This window comes from Elgaria multicarinata, chromosome 1, assembly GCF_023053635.1.
Source record: "Elgaria multicarinata webbii isolate HBS135686 ecotype San Diego chromosome 1, rElgMul1.1.pri, whole genome shotgun sequence".
Lineage (NCBI taxonomy): Eukaryota > Metazoa > Chordata > Lepidosauria > Squamata > Anguidae > Elgaria > Elgaria multicarinata.
The window spans coordinates 10,087,774-10,108,453 of NC_086171.1; the positions used below are offsets into that span (position 1 = coordinate 10,087,774).

The following is a 20,680-nucleotide window of genomic DNA, read 5'->3' on the forward strand; positions in this document are numbered from 1 at the left end:
GGGGGGGAGGCAGATAAGTGGTGGGGAGAGAGAAGCCAGGGCCAGGGCCGAGATGGGAGGGAAGCGGCGGGGCGGAGCCAGGCCAGCGTGAGGCAGCATATTTCTGGCAGCGGCGGCACCACCATCACCGGGTCTCACGCTGCTGCAGCAAGGAGCGAGGCGCCGGGCAGCTGCATCAGAGCATCCTCTGCCGAGCAACTGGAGCCGTCAGGGGTCCAGCCTCTCCCTCTCCCGGCATCTCTCTGGACGCATCTCGCCTGCCCCGAATACACGCGCCCGCGCACAGAGCCTAGGATTCTCCGACCAAGGTAATCATGCCAGCCTCTGGCTGCGCGTAGGGATCTCTGTGGTGATGCCAGCCTGCCTGCCTGCCTCTCCCTCCCTCCCCGCTGCCCTGCCCTCCGAGCAATGGGGGTTGGGGTGGGAATGCTGCAGCTAAAGCATTATTTTTTCCAGGCTGTGCTGCCTGGATTCAGGTTTGCAGAGCCTGGGAGGGAAGGACGACCCCGCCGCTTCCTAAATGCAAACGGAGACTTCTCCCATTCTGTGTCTTGTCATATAAGAGCACCAGCTGGTAAGGACCTGGCGGATGGGAGGCTCCTCGGTAGTTATGAGTGCGTGGGAGTTGGATGCAAAATATTGGGGATATTATTTCCACAGCTGCCTTAAATGCCTTTCGGATGCTCCCCCACCCCGAAGGAAGAGTGTCCTTCGAGAAAGGGGGATCTCTGTGGGGGTTTCCTTACATTGGTCTAGGGGATCTATTGGGATCTAGCCGGTGCTGGCACAGGTACTCAGGAAGACAAGATGGCTAGTCTGGTTGCTGGGATCTCGTCGGAGAATGTCAACAGTTTAGTCCCTGCTTTGAAACATGCGGTGTCCCGGCTTGGAGGAAATGCTCATCCATGTTTGTTGTGCATTGCCCAAACGGGGACCTGCTGTGCCACTGGGGGAGAAAACGAACGACGGCTCTTTCTGGAATGAGTGTGTTTGCTTGGGCACTTACGGGGTTAAACCAGACCAGGAAATTAAGGGATGAAAAACAACAACAAGCCTCAAACAAGCCAGCAGGCTGACCTACCACCTAGGCAAGGTAGAACTGCAATATCCTTCAATATTTAGGTTTTAGAATAAATTCAACTAAAGATAAATGAAGGAGTGAGACGCCATTTTTTTAAACCACCCACAAGTTTAACAGTGCAATCCTATACTTTTTCTTGAGTAGAACAAGTAAGATCTATTGAGTTTAATGGTATTTACGTTCATTGAACTCAATGGGTTGTACTTCAGAGTAGACCTGAACAGGGCTGCACTGTTAATGTATTTCTCAGTCGTGTCTTTCGCTTCCTGGAATTGAAGGGGTTTGAAGGCTAAGCGTGCAATCCTAGGCATGTTTAGACAGAAATAACAACAACAACAACAACAACAATAATTTATTTCTTACCTGCCTCTTCCTTTGGATCGAGACGGGGAACAACATTAGTACAGAATCAATACATCTTAAAAATTCTTGATTTTACATTGATCTGGATAGGCCTGCCGGAAAAGGCTAGTCTTTAAAGGCCTACAACTCCCAGCATTCCTCAGCCAGCCATGTTTCTAAACATGCATTTCTAAATACGAATAAGATTGTGTGCTGAATAAAATATAGGCATTAGAACCTTATTAAAATGTTTATCTCTTAATTTGAATCATACATTTTATTTGGCTTTAAATTTGTAAATCACTCAGGAATGAATTTTAAAGGTTACTGTGGTGCTTTTCTTTTATTCCAAAGGTATGATAAGTGATTAGGGGGGCTTTGAAATCTCATCCCATGGTGTCTCTTAGTGTGGAAAGATCACTTCTGGCCTTTAATACTTTACTTGGTGGTGAAGAAAATATTAAGGGGAGACAACATAGGTGTTAGTATATCAACATAAGAAGAGCCCTGCTGAATCAGTTCAAAGGCCTATCTAGTCCAGCATTCTGTTCAGTCAGTGGCCAACCAGCTGCCTTTGGGAAGCTCACATGTAGGGCATGAATGCAGTAGCATCTTCCTGTCTGTTCTCCAGAAATTGATATAGAAAGACAATCTGCCCTTGATACTGGTACTAATATATTTGGACTAGTAGCCATTCATAGTTTTATCCTCCATAAATCTACCTTTTAGAGCCCTCTTCTCCCTAACACAGTGGTTCCTCCCTCCAATGCCCCCCCCCCCCAGGTAATTAGGGTTTTTAAAAGCCTCACTTGTCACCAATGGAGGTTTTTTTTTTTTTTAAAGTATCCTTTGTCACCAATGGAAGCTTTTTAAAAGCCTCATTTGCCAAGTGGGAGTAAGAAGGAGAAATCAATTAGAAATAAGGGCAGGGGCCAGATGGGGACCTTCCAAAGGCCATTTCTGGCCCATGGGCCGGAGGTTCCCCATCTCTGCTATATATTAAAAGAAAACTTATGGTGGAGCTTTAAGTAGCCAAAACAGCCCCACTCACCTATTAGTAGACTTGAGGGAATGCCAAGATTTGCAGAATCACAACAGATCTTTAGGAAAAAGGAAACTGTGTGAGAGGGACCACAAAAACAATCCATTAAGGACTAAGCATACTCAGTGCGCACTGAACACTGGCTGAATGTTGTGGCAGGGAGGAGGGAATGGAATACAGGGTGGGTGGAATGGAGTATCCTGGAGAAGGCCATGGATGGAACTATTTCCACACTGCAACATTTTGTTTCAGGTCCTATTTGCGCCATTCTAATAAACATTCAGAAAAACCCAGAAGGTTTGGGTGGGGGGACTCTGTTGTGTATCTCCAGAGAGTAAAATCAGGTTGAGAAAAGCCACAGAGGTCTGATATCCAGGAGAGAACAAGGGTGGTTTCCAGACATTGGGCTCCTAGTACTACCAGTCAAAAGGCATTGTGCAGTTACCTGACTTTTTCTTTCTTTCTCGTAATACCCTGTTTAAAGGCACAATCCTATGAATGTTTAGACAGAAAAAAAGTCATACAATTCCCAGCATTCCCCAGCCAGGACTTGTTTCTGTCTAAACGTGCATAGGATTGCACCCTAAATTACTTAAAAATGGAAAGTATCCTTGAATATTGGATTAAAATTACTCCTTGACTTAAAATGGTGGTGCTCTGCAGGTAAACAGTGTGTCCATCGCAATGAGATAATTAAATCATGAATAAAATAGTCAGCTGTTGTGAGAAGCAAGCAAACAGGAAATGAATTAGAGTCTAATAAATAGAAGGCTGAGATTTATGGGAATAGACAGCAAACAACAAAGGAATGGATTATAAAACTTGTTTCTCATATCCCCCAACAAAGAGTGGTTTTGCTTGAAATATGTTGGGATTTCATACCTTTCTTTGATTTTCACAATTTATATCACTAATCAGTTGATGTAACTAGGATCACTTTCTTTCCCTTATCTAGGACACCATGGGAGCATTGGACAATGCAGTGTGTGTGTGTGTGTATAAGGAATTATGTTACCCTTTAAAAGTCTTTTTTCCATCATTGAGAAGATTCCTATGACAGTCACCTCTTGTTCTCTTCACTTGGGACACAATCCACCAGGAAGTTTTCTTATTGGGCACTGCACTTGTGCTTCCTTGTGCAATACCCAGTCCCATTCATTTCAACATGTCCTTCGCAAAAGAACTTCCTAGTAAATCTTTCCTGCAGCAGGTTACATTGCCTCCCCACCCCCCTGTAAATTGTTCTTTAATTGCTCTTCATAGTATGGTCAACCTAAAATACGACCTCTGTTCTTTATTGTTGTGAGTTGAATGAATTATACTGTACATTTGTCAGTGTTAAACAAAGGATGCTTGCCTGGTCCTTGTTTACCCAATGACTACTCTATGCATTCACTTGGAGGGCTTCCACACACAGTCTTCGGGGCGCCCCGAAAGCGCTTCAGGGCCCCCCGAAACTCCTAGTGTAGCTACCTTGTCAGAAGAGACGGAGGAAGAGGCGGCGGCGGCGAAAAGTTCCCAGGGCTCGGCGGCAAGGAAGCTGGCCTCCTGCTGCCGGCGAAAGAGCCACCCGGGTTGGAGAGCTCGGCGGAAGAAGGCTGTGTGTGGAAGCCCTCTTGCATTTGCCACATTGTTATGACTTCTACATACTTGATAAGCCAAGGGTTTTTCTTCCACATTGTTGATCTGCATCCCTAGGGAACTGTGCATATCTGTCATGGAGACCTACTTATTGATGGTCATTTACCATGGTAGGCTTCCCTAACCTGATGTTTTAGACTGCAAGTCCTAGCATTCCCCCATCCAGCCATCCCTCCCAAAAGATTTAATCCTCCTCTCCTGGTGTGTCCTTGTCCTGATCATTGTGTGAAGGGAATTGGCCATAGAACAAGGTTGCGGGTCCATGCCTCTGGTTTTGACCCCAGGGTTGTGTAGTGCGCTTGCCCCACCTCAACATTCATGTGTTAGGCGAGGATGCATGCAAAGAAAAGCCTACACATATCGAGGCCTATGTGTACAAGGTTTTCTTGCAGGTGTCCATGCAGTAGTATAGTAATAAATTTTGACATGCAGGTGCTTATCATGACAGTTCCACACAGGTTGAAAAATATAGGCTGCTGTTTTGATCCATGTCAACTAACCAATTCTGGAAATTTTCATTAACAGGAGCAGGTCTTTTATAAAGCTAATGGTCATAATTGACCATTCAAGATCAAGCCACCCCTGCTCACACCAATACATTCCCCCTTCCCTTCCCCTGCTACAATGAGGATTGCAATTCATCTCAGATGGAACAGGGAAGCCTGAAGGAGGTGGCAAATTATGTCATCGTCCCTGCTAATCAAAAAGTCCTGGTGCCTCGAACACTACAACACTGTGTTCACATCTAATGTATGGACATTGGGGACAAGTCCATCGGTACCACATGACTGCAGGGGTGGGGCCTGAAATACAGTCCCTCAGCCCCATTCTATGTGTGGGTCTTCTTCATGCAATGCATGTATGAATGGGCCTAGTGGCAATTCTCCATTATGAGTTGTATGTTGAAGTCTGATTTTTTTTGTTGCTGTTTCAAGTTTTACATCATCAAATTGATGAAACAAGCCTTTTTTGATGATGATGATGATGATGATGATGATAATCTCCTTTAAATATTTTTGTCTGAGATAATAGTTGTTTGAACAATATTTAAATTTCTTCAGATTGCTCTTGCTAATGATAATAACAGCAGTGACTTCAATATGCATACAATTAAGTCTACGTGGTAGTAGAACCAACCAAGCATTCTACTTGAAACTATGTAATCTCAGGCTGAAATCCTACATATGCTTACTTTGGAGTTCATAACTAATTCATAACTAAATCTCAGTATACTGATTTCCAAATCAGAACAACTGGCAGTTTGATTTATCCCATAATGTTATATACTTCTGTTGCTAGTATTATATAGTGCTGCTTGAAATAGTTTAGATAATTTGCCTCAAATGTTTCAGATAATTTGTTACCTTATTCTGGAACCACAGATTATATTTCCTTTAATTTTATTCTGATCTGTTCCAAAATTAGTTAGATTAAAGCTGCAAACCTAAACCTATTTACCTGGCAATATGTAGGATTGCACTATACTTCTCATGTATGCATAGTTGCTAAGGATGCAGGACTCACAAAGTGGGAATACACTCAACATGGAACTTGTAGCACTTAGGCTTTTGGAACTGTGATAATTATTGGGCCTGTTCAGATGACACGCTAAGCCATGGTTAGGACACTAACCCTTTTGCAGCAAATGGTTAGTGAGTCTGTTATGTAGCTGCCATGGTTAGGAATGGTTCACCCAACATGCTAAGTCATGGTTCACATGACACACTAAGCTATAATGTTTAGCTCAAAAATGTTTAACCACCATGGTTTAGTGTGTTGTTTGAACAGGGTTATAGTTGCATGTGTATTAGTTGTTAATGCTTTTTGGTTTGTTGAGTTTGCACTGCAACCTGAGAATTGCAGTGTTTAATATGCAGAACCATTTGTTACGTTCAATATGAAGAATGCATATTAAAATACTATGAGAATACAGATATCACAAGAATACCAGTTAATCATCGCTATAGTTTGAAAACATGGAAGATTCCCTTAAACAACCTTAGCAGGCTGCTTGCTGCATTTTCAGTTTCTACTGCTCTGATGCAATTTATTTAAACTCTTTGTTGCCAAGAGTTTAGAATAGATGTAGTAGCCTTATCAGCCATGGTTCTAAAACATGTAAATACTTAAATCAATGTCACATAACATCCAGATTATTTGTTTCAGATGGAATGCTAATCTGTCTGTGTTGCATCTTTCTTTTGCTCGCTGTTATCTGGGTATCTTCTAACATTAGAATAGTTTGATTCTTTTGGGGGTTGTATTCAGTAAATATTTTAGTTTGTATTCCATATAAATGTTTAATTTGTATTCAGTAAAAAAATGTTACCAAAATATAGTTTTAGAAAGACACGCAAGAAGAGGGTGGGTCTTCCTAATTTTAACCTTTCTATGTCCTACCTCTCTGGCTCTATTAACAAAACATGCATTTAATGGAGATAGGCAGTGCATTTAATTCCCCCATACTGGGAAGCAAGAAATTCCCTCTGTACTGTACATTTAGGCCATCACTGAAAGGATCAATGAGCTTAGCAGGTCAATTGTTAAACTGGGACAAATATGAAACTGTTACTGATTTCTTAAACTGAAACATCTGCAACTTCTGCATAGTCTGGTTTGTGTAAAAAATAATAATTTAGCATTCTATGTTCAGAATTATATCCATTCTAGAATCATATGAAAAACTATGAAACAGCTTCTGATCAGCAATGGTAATAATTAAGTTGAATTTCTCATAGCTTTAACAAAAAAGGACAAATCAGTATTTTAAACAATCTTTCAGGGGTTCTTTAAACATCTAATTGTTATTCTCTGTATTTCTGATATTTAGGCTGTTTTGGACGCAGATGTGGGGGGGATGTAGTGTAATAGCTGGGATCTGAATATTTTGTTGCAGATCGTACTTGTTCCCTCTATTTCTTATGCTCAGGCTGAGAGTGCCAATGCTTTTGTAGCGAAACCAACACCAATCATGCTCAAGAGGGAGGTATCAGCAGCCTTGGCTGAGACCCAAGGTTTGCAGAAATGGAAAAATGTGGTGAACCCCACCTTCACAAAGGAGCAGCCTTCTCCCAAATGGCTGAAAAAGAACTAAGCATTTATTGATTGATTTGATTTGATTTGTGCCCCACTTTTTTGCAAGAAAATGACACGTGGTTCACCCAGGTCCATTGCCATAATAAAATTATTGGTACCAAGGGCATGTGCAGCAGGCTTTGAAAAGTTCAGGATTATGTTTCTGTGATATGAGATGGAGGGGTCTGGAGCAGGGAAAACAGGGGATGAGGAAAGACTCCTTTGAGAAGGCACTTCCAATTGGCTCGATCTATACCTTCAAGGTTTCCCTGCTCAAAGGGTATTGGCCAGCTTACTGCCTGAGAGGAGGGATACCATTTGAAAGAGCTGCCTGAGTCAGTTGACAGCTGGCCCAATCCACACCTTCAAAACTTCCCCTGGTCAGATGGGAGGCTGCCCAGTACCGGGCTGACTACTGCCTTAAGCGGGACATCGTAAGAAGGTGCAGATTGTGGTGTAAGTGGCTGTAGAAAATGGGGAGAATCAGTGAAAATCACCTCCCTCCCTCTCCCATTCAGGGAGGTCTCCACTGGATCAAAGAGCCTTCTGTGTATGGAAAGAGAACACTGAAGACAACCGATTCGCATGATTTGGAGCTCATTAAAATAAATTAATAACAAGAAACAGTTAAAAAAAATCAAACTTTTTGAATTCTTTCTTTCTTTTATTTAAAATTATTTCTAGGCTCCCTTTAATGGCAATGTTTTTAGATCATTGAACTATATGATCTACAGTCTTAGAAAAACTACTGCATTTCAACTGCGAAAAATTATCTCTTCTTCTGTTTGGACAATGTCCACAAATGTGGTGTCTTGCCCTTTTACTGTCTTCCGGATTGTAGTAATAATAATAAAAAAATGTGCTGATGAGACAGGATGGCATTGTGTAGAGGACAAAAACGGTGATGTCATTTTGCATTTGTGCTGAGAAGGCCTGTGGGAAAACTGTTCCATTATTTCCCATCCACTTTCTGTATATGGGATGAAACGGATCACATTACTAATGAGGAAGAAAGTGCAGAGTTGACTTAATTCCACAAAGTAGGGCTGTTTAAGTACTTTGAAACAACAGACTGCATTCTGAACTGTTTTATGTTCACAACTTTTGGTACCATTTAAAAATACAGCCTGTTTAGTTGTGTCCACCTAAAATCACTGATCTGAAGTGAAAAGGATAACTCTTGTACCGGAAACATTCAATATGGTACAAATCATCGGGCATGTAGGTTTTATGACTCTTCAGCTATATTGCTACATAATTTTCAAGTATTTGCCTGTGCTTATGTAGCCAAAAAAGCACCATCTGTGTGCAACAGGGAGGTATCAGCAAGCCCACAACCTCCTTAGGTAACTGGTTCCAATGTCGTACTGCTCTAACAGTCAGGAATTTTTTCCTGGTGTCCAGCCTGAATCTGGCTTCCTGTAACTTGAGCCCACTATTCCGTGTCCTGCACTCTGGGATGACCGAAAAGAGATCTTGGCCCTCCTCTGTGCGACAGAAAATGTCCTACTCAGCAATTTATTTATTTCTCTCTCTCTAAAGTTGCATAGGATTGTACCCCTAACTTCCTTTCTGAGCTAGCTTTGCCTCAGTGTTTCCCTCTGCCCCCATGTTTGCACTCAGTAGCTGGGCTGATTTGCTAATTTCTGGGTGTTTCTAAACTAGAGGCTCCTAGTGCTGCACAATCAATGCTCTTCTTATCATAGAATCATAGAATCATAGAATAGCAGAGTTGGAAGGGGCCTACAAGGCCATCGAGTCCAACCCCCTGCTCAATGCAGGAATCCACCCTAAAGTTACACGCAGAATTGCAATTAACCTTTTACATTTTAAGGCATGGAGACTTTAGGTTATGGGATGAGCACAATGCACCCCATAGGACACCTGTGCCCCAGAATTATTATAATATTTTATTACAAACAAAATCTCCAATTAAAAAACAAGCCCAAGGCAATCCTTTTCGTGCAATGCTACTGAATGTTATATGTAGCAGTTTGCATGACGAAATAATGATTTTTAAATTAAAGAAAATATCTCCCAGTGCAAAGGTTAGTTCTGCTGGTCCGAAGTTCACAGTTGGGCAATACTTTTATTAGGACTAACCAAAATGTCACAAAACAATGAGCAGGCTTTCAGGTTCTCCAGAGTTCTACATCAGGGTTAATGGACCATAAAACAGGGGGTGGAGGAAAGAAGAAAAAAACAAAACAAGAGCAAAGAACAGGTTTTACGTTTTAGCCATAAACTCTGCATTTAAACTTGGTGTCAAGATGGAAATAGTAGACAGACAGTGTAATCCTATACATGTCTACACAGAATTGATTGAGTTTACTGGGGCTTACCCAGGTAGTGAAAGACTACAGCCTGATTGAATTAGCCTGTGCTGGGTCCTGCAGGTGTCAGGGTACACCTAGGATTCTGGGACAAAGAAACAGTGGCTGACTCCCATTTTGGGGGGAAAACGAAATCTGGCTCTGAACTGCTGTCTCAGTGCTGCAGATGGGAAGGCCCAAATATCTCCAATCAAACTTGAGTGAAAGTTGGCCATGAAGCTTGAAAACTGTAAAAGCACAATTAGAAAATGGTACTTGTATCATTCAAGAGAAAGTAGCATTTGGGGAATGTAGGGAAATATAAATGTCTTTTTATTTGGCATATCTGGTTTCCGGTCAATGCAGGCTCTGTCATCCTTTTAAATTCCTTTTGCACCCATTAGATAATAGCCCTTAGCAGCATGTACATATTATTAGCATTGATTGATTGAGTCAAGCCTCTGTGAGTGTATTTGAGCAGCGAGGCATAAAACAGAAATAGAAAAGAGACACTGCATTATTGGCCCTAGTCCCGAGTTTTCTCAGTGCGTCTGATGGAATCGTTGCTCATCCTGTGCTTTACATCAATCTATAAGGATGCCATTATGAGATAGTTTGTAATAGTTTTCACATTGATATTACTGCGCCTCCCTCAGCCTCTGTCCAACCTTGGTTCAATTTCCCCTCTTCCCCATTAACTAGTTAAGGAGTTCATCGGTTGTGATGTTAATCGTGATTAAGTCTGACCCAGAGTATCCCTTAAACCAGGTCTTGAAAGCTCAGATTGTGGTTGGTTTCAGATACTAGGCTGGGTTGGGGGGAAACATAATTATCTGGAACCACAGTTCTTCATGCCTAAATTAATGCTGGCCCTACCATTAGGCAGAGTGAAAGGCTTGCCTCAGGCAGCAGATGCTGGAAGGTGGCAGCAAGGTGTTGGAGGAGAGAGCTGTGTAACACACAGCTTGCCCTATGTCCGCTAAACTAGTGGTGGCGGGGGAATGCTGTCCCATTGCCAGTGTTGAAGAAAGATTCATCTACAACGCAGGGCATAGCTAGATGGGGCGATATCCTGGGAATCGCCCCAGGATCATCCCTGTGTATCCACATGACACACGGGATCCTGGGAGCAGGGAGGTATGATCCCTCCCTTTCCCTGGGATATCGCCCTACCTTTTAATCCCTACCTTTCCCGCAGTCCTGGGATGATCCTGAGACCACGGGACGTGTGGCCAGGCATCCTGTTTTTGTCCCGGCTCCTTGCGAGTAACCGTGAAGAGCCAGGCATGGGGTACGGAGCTCCTCAGGTGCTCCGTGTCCATCAGGGGTGGGGTGGGGGGAGCAAGAGGGGTTGTTGTTTTAAAAAAAACCATTTGCGCACGAGCACTTTTTTCAATTAAAAAAACCACAAAATTGCGGGCACAATGTCCTCTTCCTCCCAAGATGTTGTGCACGCGTGTAGACTGAGGGAGAGGATGTCGCAATCATCATATCGCGAGATCACCCCCCTCGCCCCGCCATGCCCCTAGTTGGCTTTTGTATATGGAATGGAAGATGCTCCATCTTATTCTTTGCCTCAAGCAGCAAAATACCTTGGGTCAGCCCTGGTGCTGCTGAACCACAATTAAGCCATTGGGCCTGCTCAGAAGACACCTTAAACTCTGCTGGTTAAGGCTTTTGGTTAAACAGCCGTTTCTAAGTTGACTTGGGCGATGCGTTTTGCTAAACCCCGCTCACTCCCTAACCACAGTCAGACTGTCTGCAGTAGGGTTAGCAGCTCTAACCATGGCTTAAGGTGTTGTGTGTGACAGCATGACTTGTGGTTAGTGCTTACCCCAGAGAACCACAGTTTCGCTAACCCAGTAGCCTGAAATGTTGGCTGTTTAGGCCCACTGTGCGTGTGGCTTTAGGGAGGGGAGATGCTGTGTGGTGGCTTCAATGGGTTAATCATGATTAACAGGTAACCAGCATGACCTCTGCACCAGTTCAAAGAATTATTTCCTGTGCATGTTCCATTCAACATGGGTTAGACAATATAGGTGATGGGAAACCAATAACCAAATTCAAAATCTAGGGCTTAAATCTGCCTGGCCCTCAATCAGTACAAAACCACATTAAATTTGGCAGGGACTGAGCAAGCGCAACTCTTCAAGATGGGCTATTGAGAGATTATCAAGCTGTCCTTTTAAAATCAGAATATTGACTAATTTCACAATTTTGCTCTTTTTACATTCATTTACCAATTTTCAGTTTTGCCTGGGATATCAAGATATACTTACTGCAACATCAGAAACTCCCACCCATGAATGAATCAATATCATTTAAAAGGAGAAAAAGAGTTGCGTTCTTCCCTTTTCCTTCATTTCCAGCATTTGAATGTACTGTTTTTACTTCGTAACAGAGAATCATCATGTCAGACAAGAGTGATTTAAAAGCAGAGCTTGAACGCAAAAAGCAACGTTTGGCTCAAATAAGAGAGGAGAAGAAACGGAAGGAAGAAGAAAGGAAAAAGAAGGAGGTAAAGGTACATTACAGCTGTTGAAGCATTCTTCCAACATTTGTTTGTTTATTTGGAATTATATCCTTTACTTTCCTTGAAACATAAATATATTCATTTATAAGCTTGAATGAAAGAGAGAGAGAAAAGAAATGCATGTATGTACCAAAAAAACTCACAGTTTGAAGAAGGAATTACAAAATCAAGCATCTGCTTCATGTAGTTGGATCCCAGGCTAAGAGAAACCCTGATTAGCTGTTAACCATAGTTAACTTTGTTGCTGACAAACTGGTAAACCATAGATATGCGGTAAGGATGAAATTTGTTCCAGGAAGTGTGGAGGTGTGACTTCTCTCTCCCATTTCTGCTGCCCATGAAGATTTTTTTTCCAGCCCATAATCCAGACCTTTGATGGAAACATGGCACTGGCATATGGGTTTTGGGAATAAATTTGGGATTGGATGGGAAAAGCAGCAAATGAGGGGAAAGTTAAATGCTGTCCTACCTTCCAGCACTTCTCCACTGGAAACATTGGCCTCACTGCCCTGCTTTGCAAAGAAGAAGCAGTGACTAGGTTTGAAGATGTGAGGTGGAGGTAAAATGTCTCCTTCTCTCTGAATGATGCAATATACATCCAATATATGACCCATAAACAGCCCTGTCTCCTCCCAACAATTCTCAAAACTCCTTTGGCTTGATATACAAGACCCTTTGATTACTCCTATTCAACCTCATATTGCATATTGATTTATGTACCCTTCCAGTTAAATTCCCAATCGCATTAAGAGCTGACATTGTACAATCTTAACTCCGCAGAATGAATGGAACAGCATTTCTCGCTGTTCATCACCTGGATGAATAGAATAATATAAACATGTAATTCTAAGTTGTTTTACTGAACATCATTTAGTAAACACATGTTTATCTTTTTTAAAAAATTCTATAGTTTGAAATATTTTTCAAAGTAGGAATTCCTATAAACATATGCTACACTGCTTATGAAGCATCCAATGTGTTTAGATCCAAATCTGCGTGGACTGTGTATGTTTTTAAAGAATCCCTTTCTTCACTCACTTCATATTGGAAAACATCTCTATCAGTTTTTATATGGCAGCTTGAATCCAGTTACTATAGGCAAAAACAAACCAATCCAACCAGATGGAGAGAGAGAAGATAGAGTATTGAATTGGATCCAAAACACCTGGGCCATAGCTAGACCTAAGGTTTATCCCTGGATCGTCCAGGGGTCAAACCTGTTCACCTAGGTGACACACAGGGGATCCAGTGCTCAGGCAGGGGTGAACCCTGGATGATCCCAGGATAAACCTTAGGTCTAGCTGTGGCCCTGGTTTCAAGGCTTGGCTCAGTATGAATTCACTGGAACAGTTCAGATGAACCTCTAAACTGTGGTTTGGCAGATCAGAAACAAACTGTGGCCCCCCACACTCCCTCTTCTCCACTCTCATGCAAAGCTTAATTTCCATTTTTAGTTCTAACTATAGTTTGCTGGAATGTCTTAATTGACTATAGTTTGAGCTTGCCCTCCAAACCAGAAGTATAAACCCACTTCAAACTATGATTTCCTGTTCTGATTTGGGAGAGAAACTCAAATCATGTTTTGCTAATTTGGTTGTCACAACAAACTATGATTAGTACTGTGTAGAAACTGAAAGTAAAGGCAAATGAAGGCAAATTGAACACACTCGGACTTACTTTTGAGTCAATTGTAGGGCTGCACAAAGATGTTTAGAAATAAATTAGATAAAAAGCTTGAAATGTCCACTTTTAGGTCTAGGCTAAAGATTGAAATTAACCTGTAATTAATTGCAACAAGCATAAAAACATGAGATGCTTGTATAGATATCAAAATAATAATGACTTGAAATGGGTTTCCTTATACATTGGAAACAAAGAAGGTAGGTAGGTAGGTGTGTGTGTTTGTGTGTACATTATTTTTGGTTTTGTTATTGTTTAGTTCTGTGACACTGTGTGCCTTCCCCTCTCCCTTTATGACTGGCTAGTTTGGTTGCTAAGGTAGCAGCTCTGCACTCTTTGTTCTTCACCAAAGTAAATGATAATTGCTGTTGCATTTTAGCCTCCTGGCTTTGGAGCATCTTCTCATTCTATTAAGGTTTGACTGACATATTAGTTTATTTGTCCTTGGCAATACATGTGAGGTTTTTCATTAAAGGATTTGCAGTTCTTTTTTTATTCAGTCACTTAGCGAAATAGAGATGAGAATTGACAGGGCACGGATATTCATTTTCATGCAAAGTCAAGGAAGCATTAAGTGATTACGCTTCTTTTCTTTCAGATGTCAACATTTGTTGCAGTTTAAAGCACCTGTTATCCCTTTTCTAATAACTGGTTTGCTTTTAACTGACACTTTAATATCGTACGTGCATTTCATACGATTATTGGGATATGTGATTTGATACAATAAATGGATGTTGTAAATTTTATTGTGCTTTTGCTATTCCCTTCTGTTCAGACAACACACTAAGCCATGGTTAGGTTGTTAACCCTTTTGCAGCAAATGGTTAATGACCGCGTTTAAACTGTGGTTATGTAGCCACCATGGGTAGGAATGGTTCACACGACATAATGATTAGATCAAAATGCTTAAGCACTGTGACATAGCATGTCATCCCTGGGGCATGTCTAAAAGAAGGGTTTGCCCCGGGGTTGCTTCACAGTAGCAGCACGTTATCTACATGACACAGCCGCCATTGCGAAGCCAACTGGGGGCAAACCCTGGAAACTCCGCTCCAAAAAAGTTAGGCGCTTACCCTGACTTTTTTGGTAGCAGAGCCCATGGCACCACCTGATTGGTCGCTATGGGCAGCCCCGCGCCTGTAAAAGTAAAAAAAAAGGGGGGGCAGGGGAGGAATGGGGCCATTCCTCCCCTTTTTAAAAAATGTTTATTATCTGTACCTCCGTAGCTGCGCAGATACAGATAATAAAAATAAAAAGAGGTGGGAGAGGAGGAACGGGCAGCCAGAGGAAGGAGAGGTGGTTCGCCTTGAGTCCCTGCCCCCTCTCCTCGCATCCTGCCTCTAGCTCCCCGTTCAACCCCCCATTTCTTTTTATTTTTATTATCTGTATCTGCGCAGCTGCAGAGATACAGATAATAAAATAAAAAAGGGAGGGAGGAACAGCCCCATTCCTCTCCTCCTCCCACTTGTTTTTTTTTTTAACTTTTAAATACTGGGATAGTTCGCACCTGCGCTCCTTCCCATGCAGATATCGGGAAGGAACATAAGTGCGGGTGCAAGGCACCTCGCGGCGCCAAAGCGCAGCGGTAAAGATGGGGGAAAGGTCTCAATAGTTCTCCACCCACCCCCATTGCCGACAGTGGGAGGGAATGATTTTTCTTCTTTCTGCGGATGGAAGAAAAATTCTGCAAACCCCGTCTCCCACTACATTTCAAGAGTTGACAGGGCATAGAATGGAGCTGAGCCTCTGATTCCTGACCGAAGGTGAGGTGGAGCACAGAAGTGGAGGATGAAACTGACAAGTTCTTTGACCAGTACAAAACATGGTTCTACTGGGCTAAGCCAAGTAGTGTGTGGAAAGGATGAAGCTGACACGGGGAATACATAGTAAACTGTCAGACTTGCGAAAGGCCACCAATTAAAATAATTAAAAAGAAAATTACAATGCCATTTGCACAAATTTAAAGACCCAAATTAAAACCACACACACCACAATCTTGTTTGTGCAAATCATGGGGCCTGTTTGATTCTTTGTTTTTTAAAAACCCCACAATACCATTTGTGCAAATCGCTGCTGCTATTTTAAAATAAATTCAAAATCTGCGTATTAAATCCACTTGCTACAGATTGAGTTGATGCAGCGGGAGGAAAGGGAACGAAATCAGCCAGGGCCGAACCCGTAAAATCTGTCAAGATTTCACTCCCCAAATGGAATTCTCATTCATGCCTAAAAGCATCCCCCTATTTCCAGGTTGTAGGGTAGCCTCCCCCAAACTACTAAAGCCCTACATGGCTTGAGACCACAGTACCTGATGGAACGCCTCTCCCGACATGAACCTACCTATACACTGTGCTCAGCATCTAAGGTCCTCCTCCAAGTGCCTACTCCAAGGGACATTCGGAGGATGGCAACAAGGGAGAGGGCCTTTTCGGTGGTGGCCCCCCGACTGTGGGATGATCTCCCAGATGAGGCTCGCCAGGCGCCAACACTGTTATCTTTCAGGCGCCAGGTCAAGGCTTTTCTCTTCTCCCAGGCATTTAACAGCATTTAGCAACGCTAAGTTTGTTTTTTAACGGACCCCAGAACTGTTGTTTTTAAATGGATACTGTTGTTTTTATGTTTTTGATGGTTTTACATTTTGTATATTTTTAATGTTTACTGTTCTTAACTTTTGTAAACCGCCCAGAGAGCTTCGGCTATGGGACGGTATATAAATGTAATAAATAAATAAACTGATGTATTCGACTTCAACCCCTATCATTCCCAGCTATCATACTCCCTTTCCTCAAATTGGTCATTGGTGTGAGAAGCTGTCGCTGGTGCCAGAAAACACAGTTTGCTTGCCCTTAACTTAGTTCTGTCTCTTTGACTGAGGGTTCATTGCTATCATTTCAGTCGGATTTTCAGCAGAAGAAAGAGCCAACACAGGAAGATTCAGACCTCGACCGCAAAAGAAGGGAGACCGAAGCTTTACTGCAGAGCATTGGTATTTCCCCAGAACCACCTCTAGGTACTCGGATAAACCCATTCAAAACATTGTAGCTACATTAAGACTCATGCATTCTTTTGTCTCAAGCACGCTTTGCCTTCTCTCGTTTTGGCTGTGTTCATTCCGTGATGCCTTCTGCTTACATGCCATGCGCGTCGCCCCCATAACCAGTCCATAGCACTTCCGGTTGTTAGCTTTGCTGAATGTCAGCTTTGTGTATCGGTGTCGTTTTCGTGCACACACTTGGAAATCGTTTCCTCTTTTAGGCTGCCGCTATTCCATCTATCTTGAAATAGGCTTGGATCCCACTATATTAATCCAATATTTTCTTACATATAACAATAGTTGCCACTTTGAAAACACTTCCCTCTTTGCACTTTAAAACAAAGAACATAACTATAAATTCAGTCTTCAATTTGCTTATGGTTTTATTTTGTACATACACCCCACCCCACCCCACCCCCTCCAGTTTTTCCACTGTTTCTTCATACCACCTTAAAGATGTGTATTGGAAAATGTGACTTTTGTTGTCAGCTACTCTTATGTTTCATGTTGTGCACACCTTATTATTGAGAAGTGGTTTGTCTCATTTCCCCCTTATTTACCTTTCTTTCCATTTCAGTGCTTCTTACCTATCATTTTTGTGTGTGTAACAATTAAGGACAGTCAAAAAAATTAGCAAAGAATTCAGGTGAGCATTTTTGCTTACTATTAATTTTATACATTCCCAGTATATAGTCCTCAGTAGTAGATGAGAACTGTCTAATGTATGTTGTATGTTTTAATTTTGTTGTAAACCACCTTCAGTCTTTTTTTAGAAAAGCTAATAATAATAATAATAATAATATGACATAGCAACACCTAATGACAAAAATGTTTAGAAAAGGAAGAGGAAAAGAGAGAAAAAATACACCACTGGCCAAGGAAGTCAAAGAACTATGGCAACAGGAAAAGGTTACAATTATTCCAGTAGTCACATCAGTCACCGGCATCACATCATTTTTTTTTTTTTTTTTACAAAAAACCTTCAGAAATTGGGCCTACCAAAATACATCCACACCAGAATGGAGAAAGCAGTCATACTTAAAACATGAGCAATAGTAAGGAAATTTCTGAATCAGTAAAAGACTGCATGACTTGGCAAAGTCCGTCATGTCCATTTAGAAAAACTGCCACGAGCAAGAAAAGAGAGACAATAATAATGTCCTAGTATTCTGTGTAATTTTAAATTAACTTTGAATTCAAAATATATATTAAAATATATATTAACAATTGGCTGCTTTACTCTCTAAATTAGATCATGAACTGATCAACTAAGCCTGCATGAAGTGTAGATTGTTCCTAAGGCATGTTGGTAGAGTCACATAAAAATGGCCACAAACATGTCAGCTGGCTTTTGCAGATGGCCATTGGGCCTGGCTTGTTGGACCCTGGGAGCTGCCTAACCATGCTGCTCCTCCTTGATGTCCCTGCCAATGTCCCTGCCATTTTGAGTGAATAAGCAATGACAAGAGTAAGGAGGAAGAGCAGTAGCCCCCACTGACCTCACCTCTCCTTTTCACCCTGGGTGGCTGGATGTGTGTATCAGGACCAGAGGGAGAGCGCAAGCAAATGGGCGGTGGCAACGTCAGTGACAACTTGCCCCAAAGGCCCTCAAAACCAAGTCCTGTTAAATGGCTTGATGCACCCCCTGTCTCTAAAGCAGGGGTGCAGAGCCACTCCATTTTGGAGAGGCTCTCGGGGGCTGCATTCCAATGGTGGGTGGGGGGCCAAAGGAGAAAAGGGCATGGGCAAAATTCCCAAAATGCCAGCATATTGTAGCTTAAAACTCTTACTATCAAACTAAGCTCTTACTTGCCAAACTAAGCCTTAGGAAAGGCATTTCAAGCTTTTAAAATGTGGGTAGGTGAATTGTACAAAAGCTAGGAAACCACCAAATGATTGGCATTTGGGGAAAGGGGCCATGGTCTTCTGGGGACCCCTAAAGGACCAATGCGAGACTCCTGGAGGGCCAGACTTGGCCCTTGGGTTCTTCGTTCTGCACCCCTGCTCTAAAGCCACGATTCTTCTTGGGGATATTCATGCAAATCAAGACTAAACTCCTACTGATTATAGCTAAGGCCAAAGAAGCAAAACACATGAATAACGAACATGTCACCTACCATGTCACGCTTGTACCTGCCAAAGGGCTGTCATGAAAAATGAATGCCTTTTGCACTCTCGATTCATCGCCGTGACAGTTCCTAGTGAGAATATATGGAAGATGTTGGACTTCACACCGGAGCCAAGCCATGTGATTGGCATTTCTGCCAGCAGACATGAAAGCTTTAGCAAAAAGATTTACTTTGTTAAATAAAAAATGAATTGATTTCAAGTCGAAATGGTCAATATTGTGTTTAAGATTTAGATTTTCTTTTGTGTGGCTGTCTTAGTTGACGTTAATTGAATGGAACTATTTTTGTGGTTTTTCATTGCTCTTGTACCAATCCAGATTCAAAAACAATAACGGAATATGTACTTTTGGAAAATAATTGGTCTACCTTTGATTTAAATATTTGATCTGGAAATTAAAAGATTGCCTTTTGGAGTGAGTGAGGTATTAAACTAAATATGCAACCTCGGTTTGCATTTTGATCTCAGTCTGAGCAGTATAAACAAGCTGGCTTATGTTTCATCTCGGGTTGAATCTACACCATATTGTGCTATGGAAGTGGTATGAATAGGGTGACCATATGAAAAAGAGGACAGGGCTCCTGTATCATTAACAGTTGCATAGAAAAGGGAATTTCAGCATGTGTCATTGTATATATGGAGAACCTGGGGAAATTCCCTCTTCATCACAACAGTTAAAGCTGCAGGAGCTATGCTAGAGTGACCAGATTTAAAAGAGGGCAGGGCACTTGCAGCTTTAACTGTTGTGATGAAGAGGGAATTTCACCAGGTGCTGCATGCATACAAATGACACCTGCAAAAATTCCTTTATCAATACAACTGTTAAAGATACAGGAGCCCTGTCTTCCTTTTCATATGGTCACTTTAGGTTTGAAAGCATTATATAGTCCGTGTCGATGGGCCCCAGCAGTTGTCAGTGCACTTCAATACTGCTATAAAGCAATAGTGTGGCTCCTGCCTTTTATATACTGCTTTCATAGTGCAATATCCTGCTTGGTGTAGATAAAGCCTGCGTCTCGGTTAACTTGGCCTAGTGCAGCCCTGCAATGTAATCCATTGTCAGTATTGCTGGTCAAAGGAGAAGCTGAGGCTGTCTTGGATATCCAGTCAAATCCCACCTCTCAGGCTGCACTAGGTTAGTCTTAGCCCTAATCTACACCAAGCAGGATATTGCTGTATGAAAGTGGTATATAAGAGGCAGGAGCCACACCAGGCAGGACATAGACTATGAAAGCAGTATGTGGTATGTGTCAGTGGGCCCCAACAGTTGCCAGTGCACTCCGATACTGCTATAAAGCAGTAGTGTAGATCCTGCCTTTTATATACCACTTTCATACTGCTTTTATAGTGCAATATCCTGCTTGGTGTAGATTAGGCCTTGGTTACACTTGGGGAGGCCCAACCAAGTACTTCCTTCTAGTTGGCTTAGTTTTGAAGTTCTAATCCAAGCTCTGCACAGGATGGTTTTCGTAGGCTTAATCATTATACATAAATGCTTATCTAGCTTCCTCTTTAAGTCTCATCAGAAGATTTCTGCGAAAAGGCTTCCCATAAAATCGGTGATCTTTGTATTTTGTGTCTTCTGCTCTTTCACTCTCCCCAGTCTCTCAATCAAGAGATTGGGCATGTGGAGATGCATTAGTTCTGTTTCAGACAAGACTGAGCAGTATCAGGAAGTACAAGTCTAGCACTTCCGGTTTCCTTTATCACCATATCATATTTCATTGTGGAAGACTTTTTTTTTAGGGGGGTAAGGGGGTTGCTTGCAATACTGCATGTGTTCTGTATGTCAAGCCACTCCCCGCAAAATATG

The 20,680-nt window shown here is 42.1% G+C and overlaps 1 protein-coding gene across 6 annotated transcripts in view; it reads left to right on the forward strand.

Annotated features, from left to right (window-relative positions):
* Positions 1 to 268: 268 nt before the first annotated feature.
* DYNC1I1 (dynein cytoplasmic 1 intermediate chain 1) overlaps positions 269 to 20,680 on the forward strand; it is a 235,578-nt gene continuing 215,166 nt past the window's right edge. For 3 of the 6 annotated variants that reach the window (XM_063123101.1, XM_063123117.1, XM_063123132.1), the window contains exons 1-3: positions 269 to 308; positions 11,895 to 12,017; positions 16,602 to 16,716. In XM_063123101.1, the coding sequence (XP_062979171.1) occupies positions 11,904 to 12,017; positions 16,602 to 16,716 (229 nt within the window). In that variant the 5' untranslated portion in view covers positions 269 to 308; positions 11,895 to 11,903. The remainder of the gene's footprint in view (positions 309 to 11,894; positions 12,018 to 16,601; positions 16,717 to 20,680) is intronic. The other 3 variants (XM_063123109.1, XM_063123124.1, XM_063123139.1) reach the window with 1 other exon arrangement.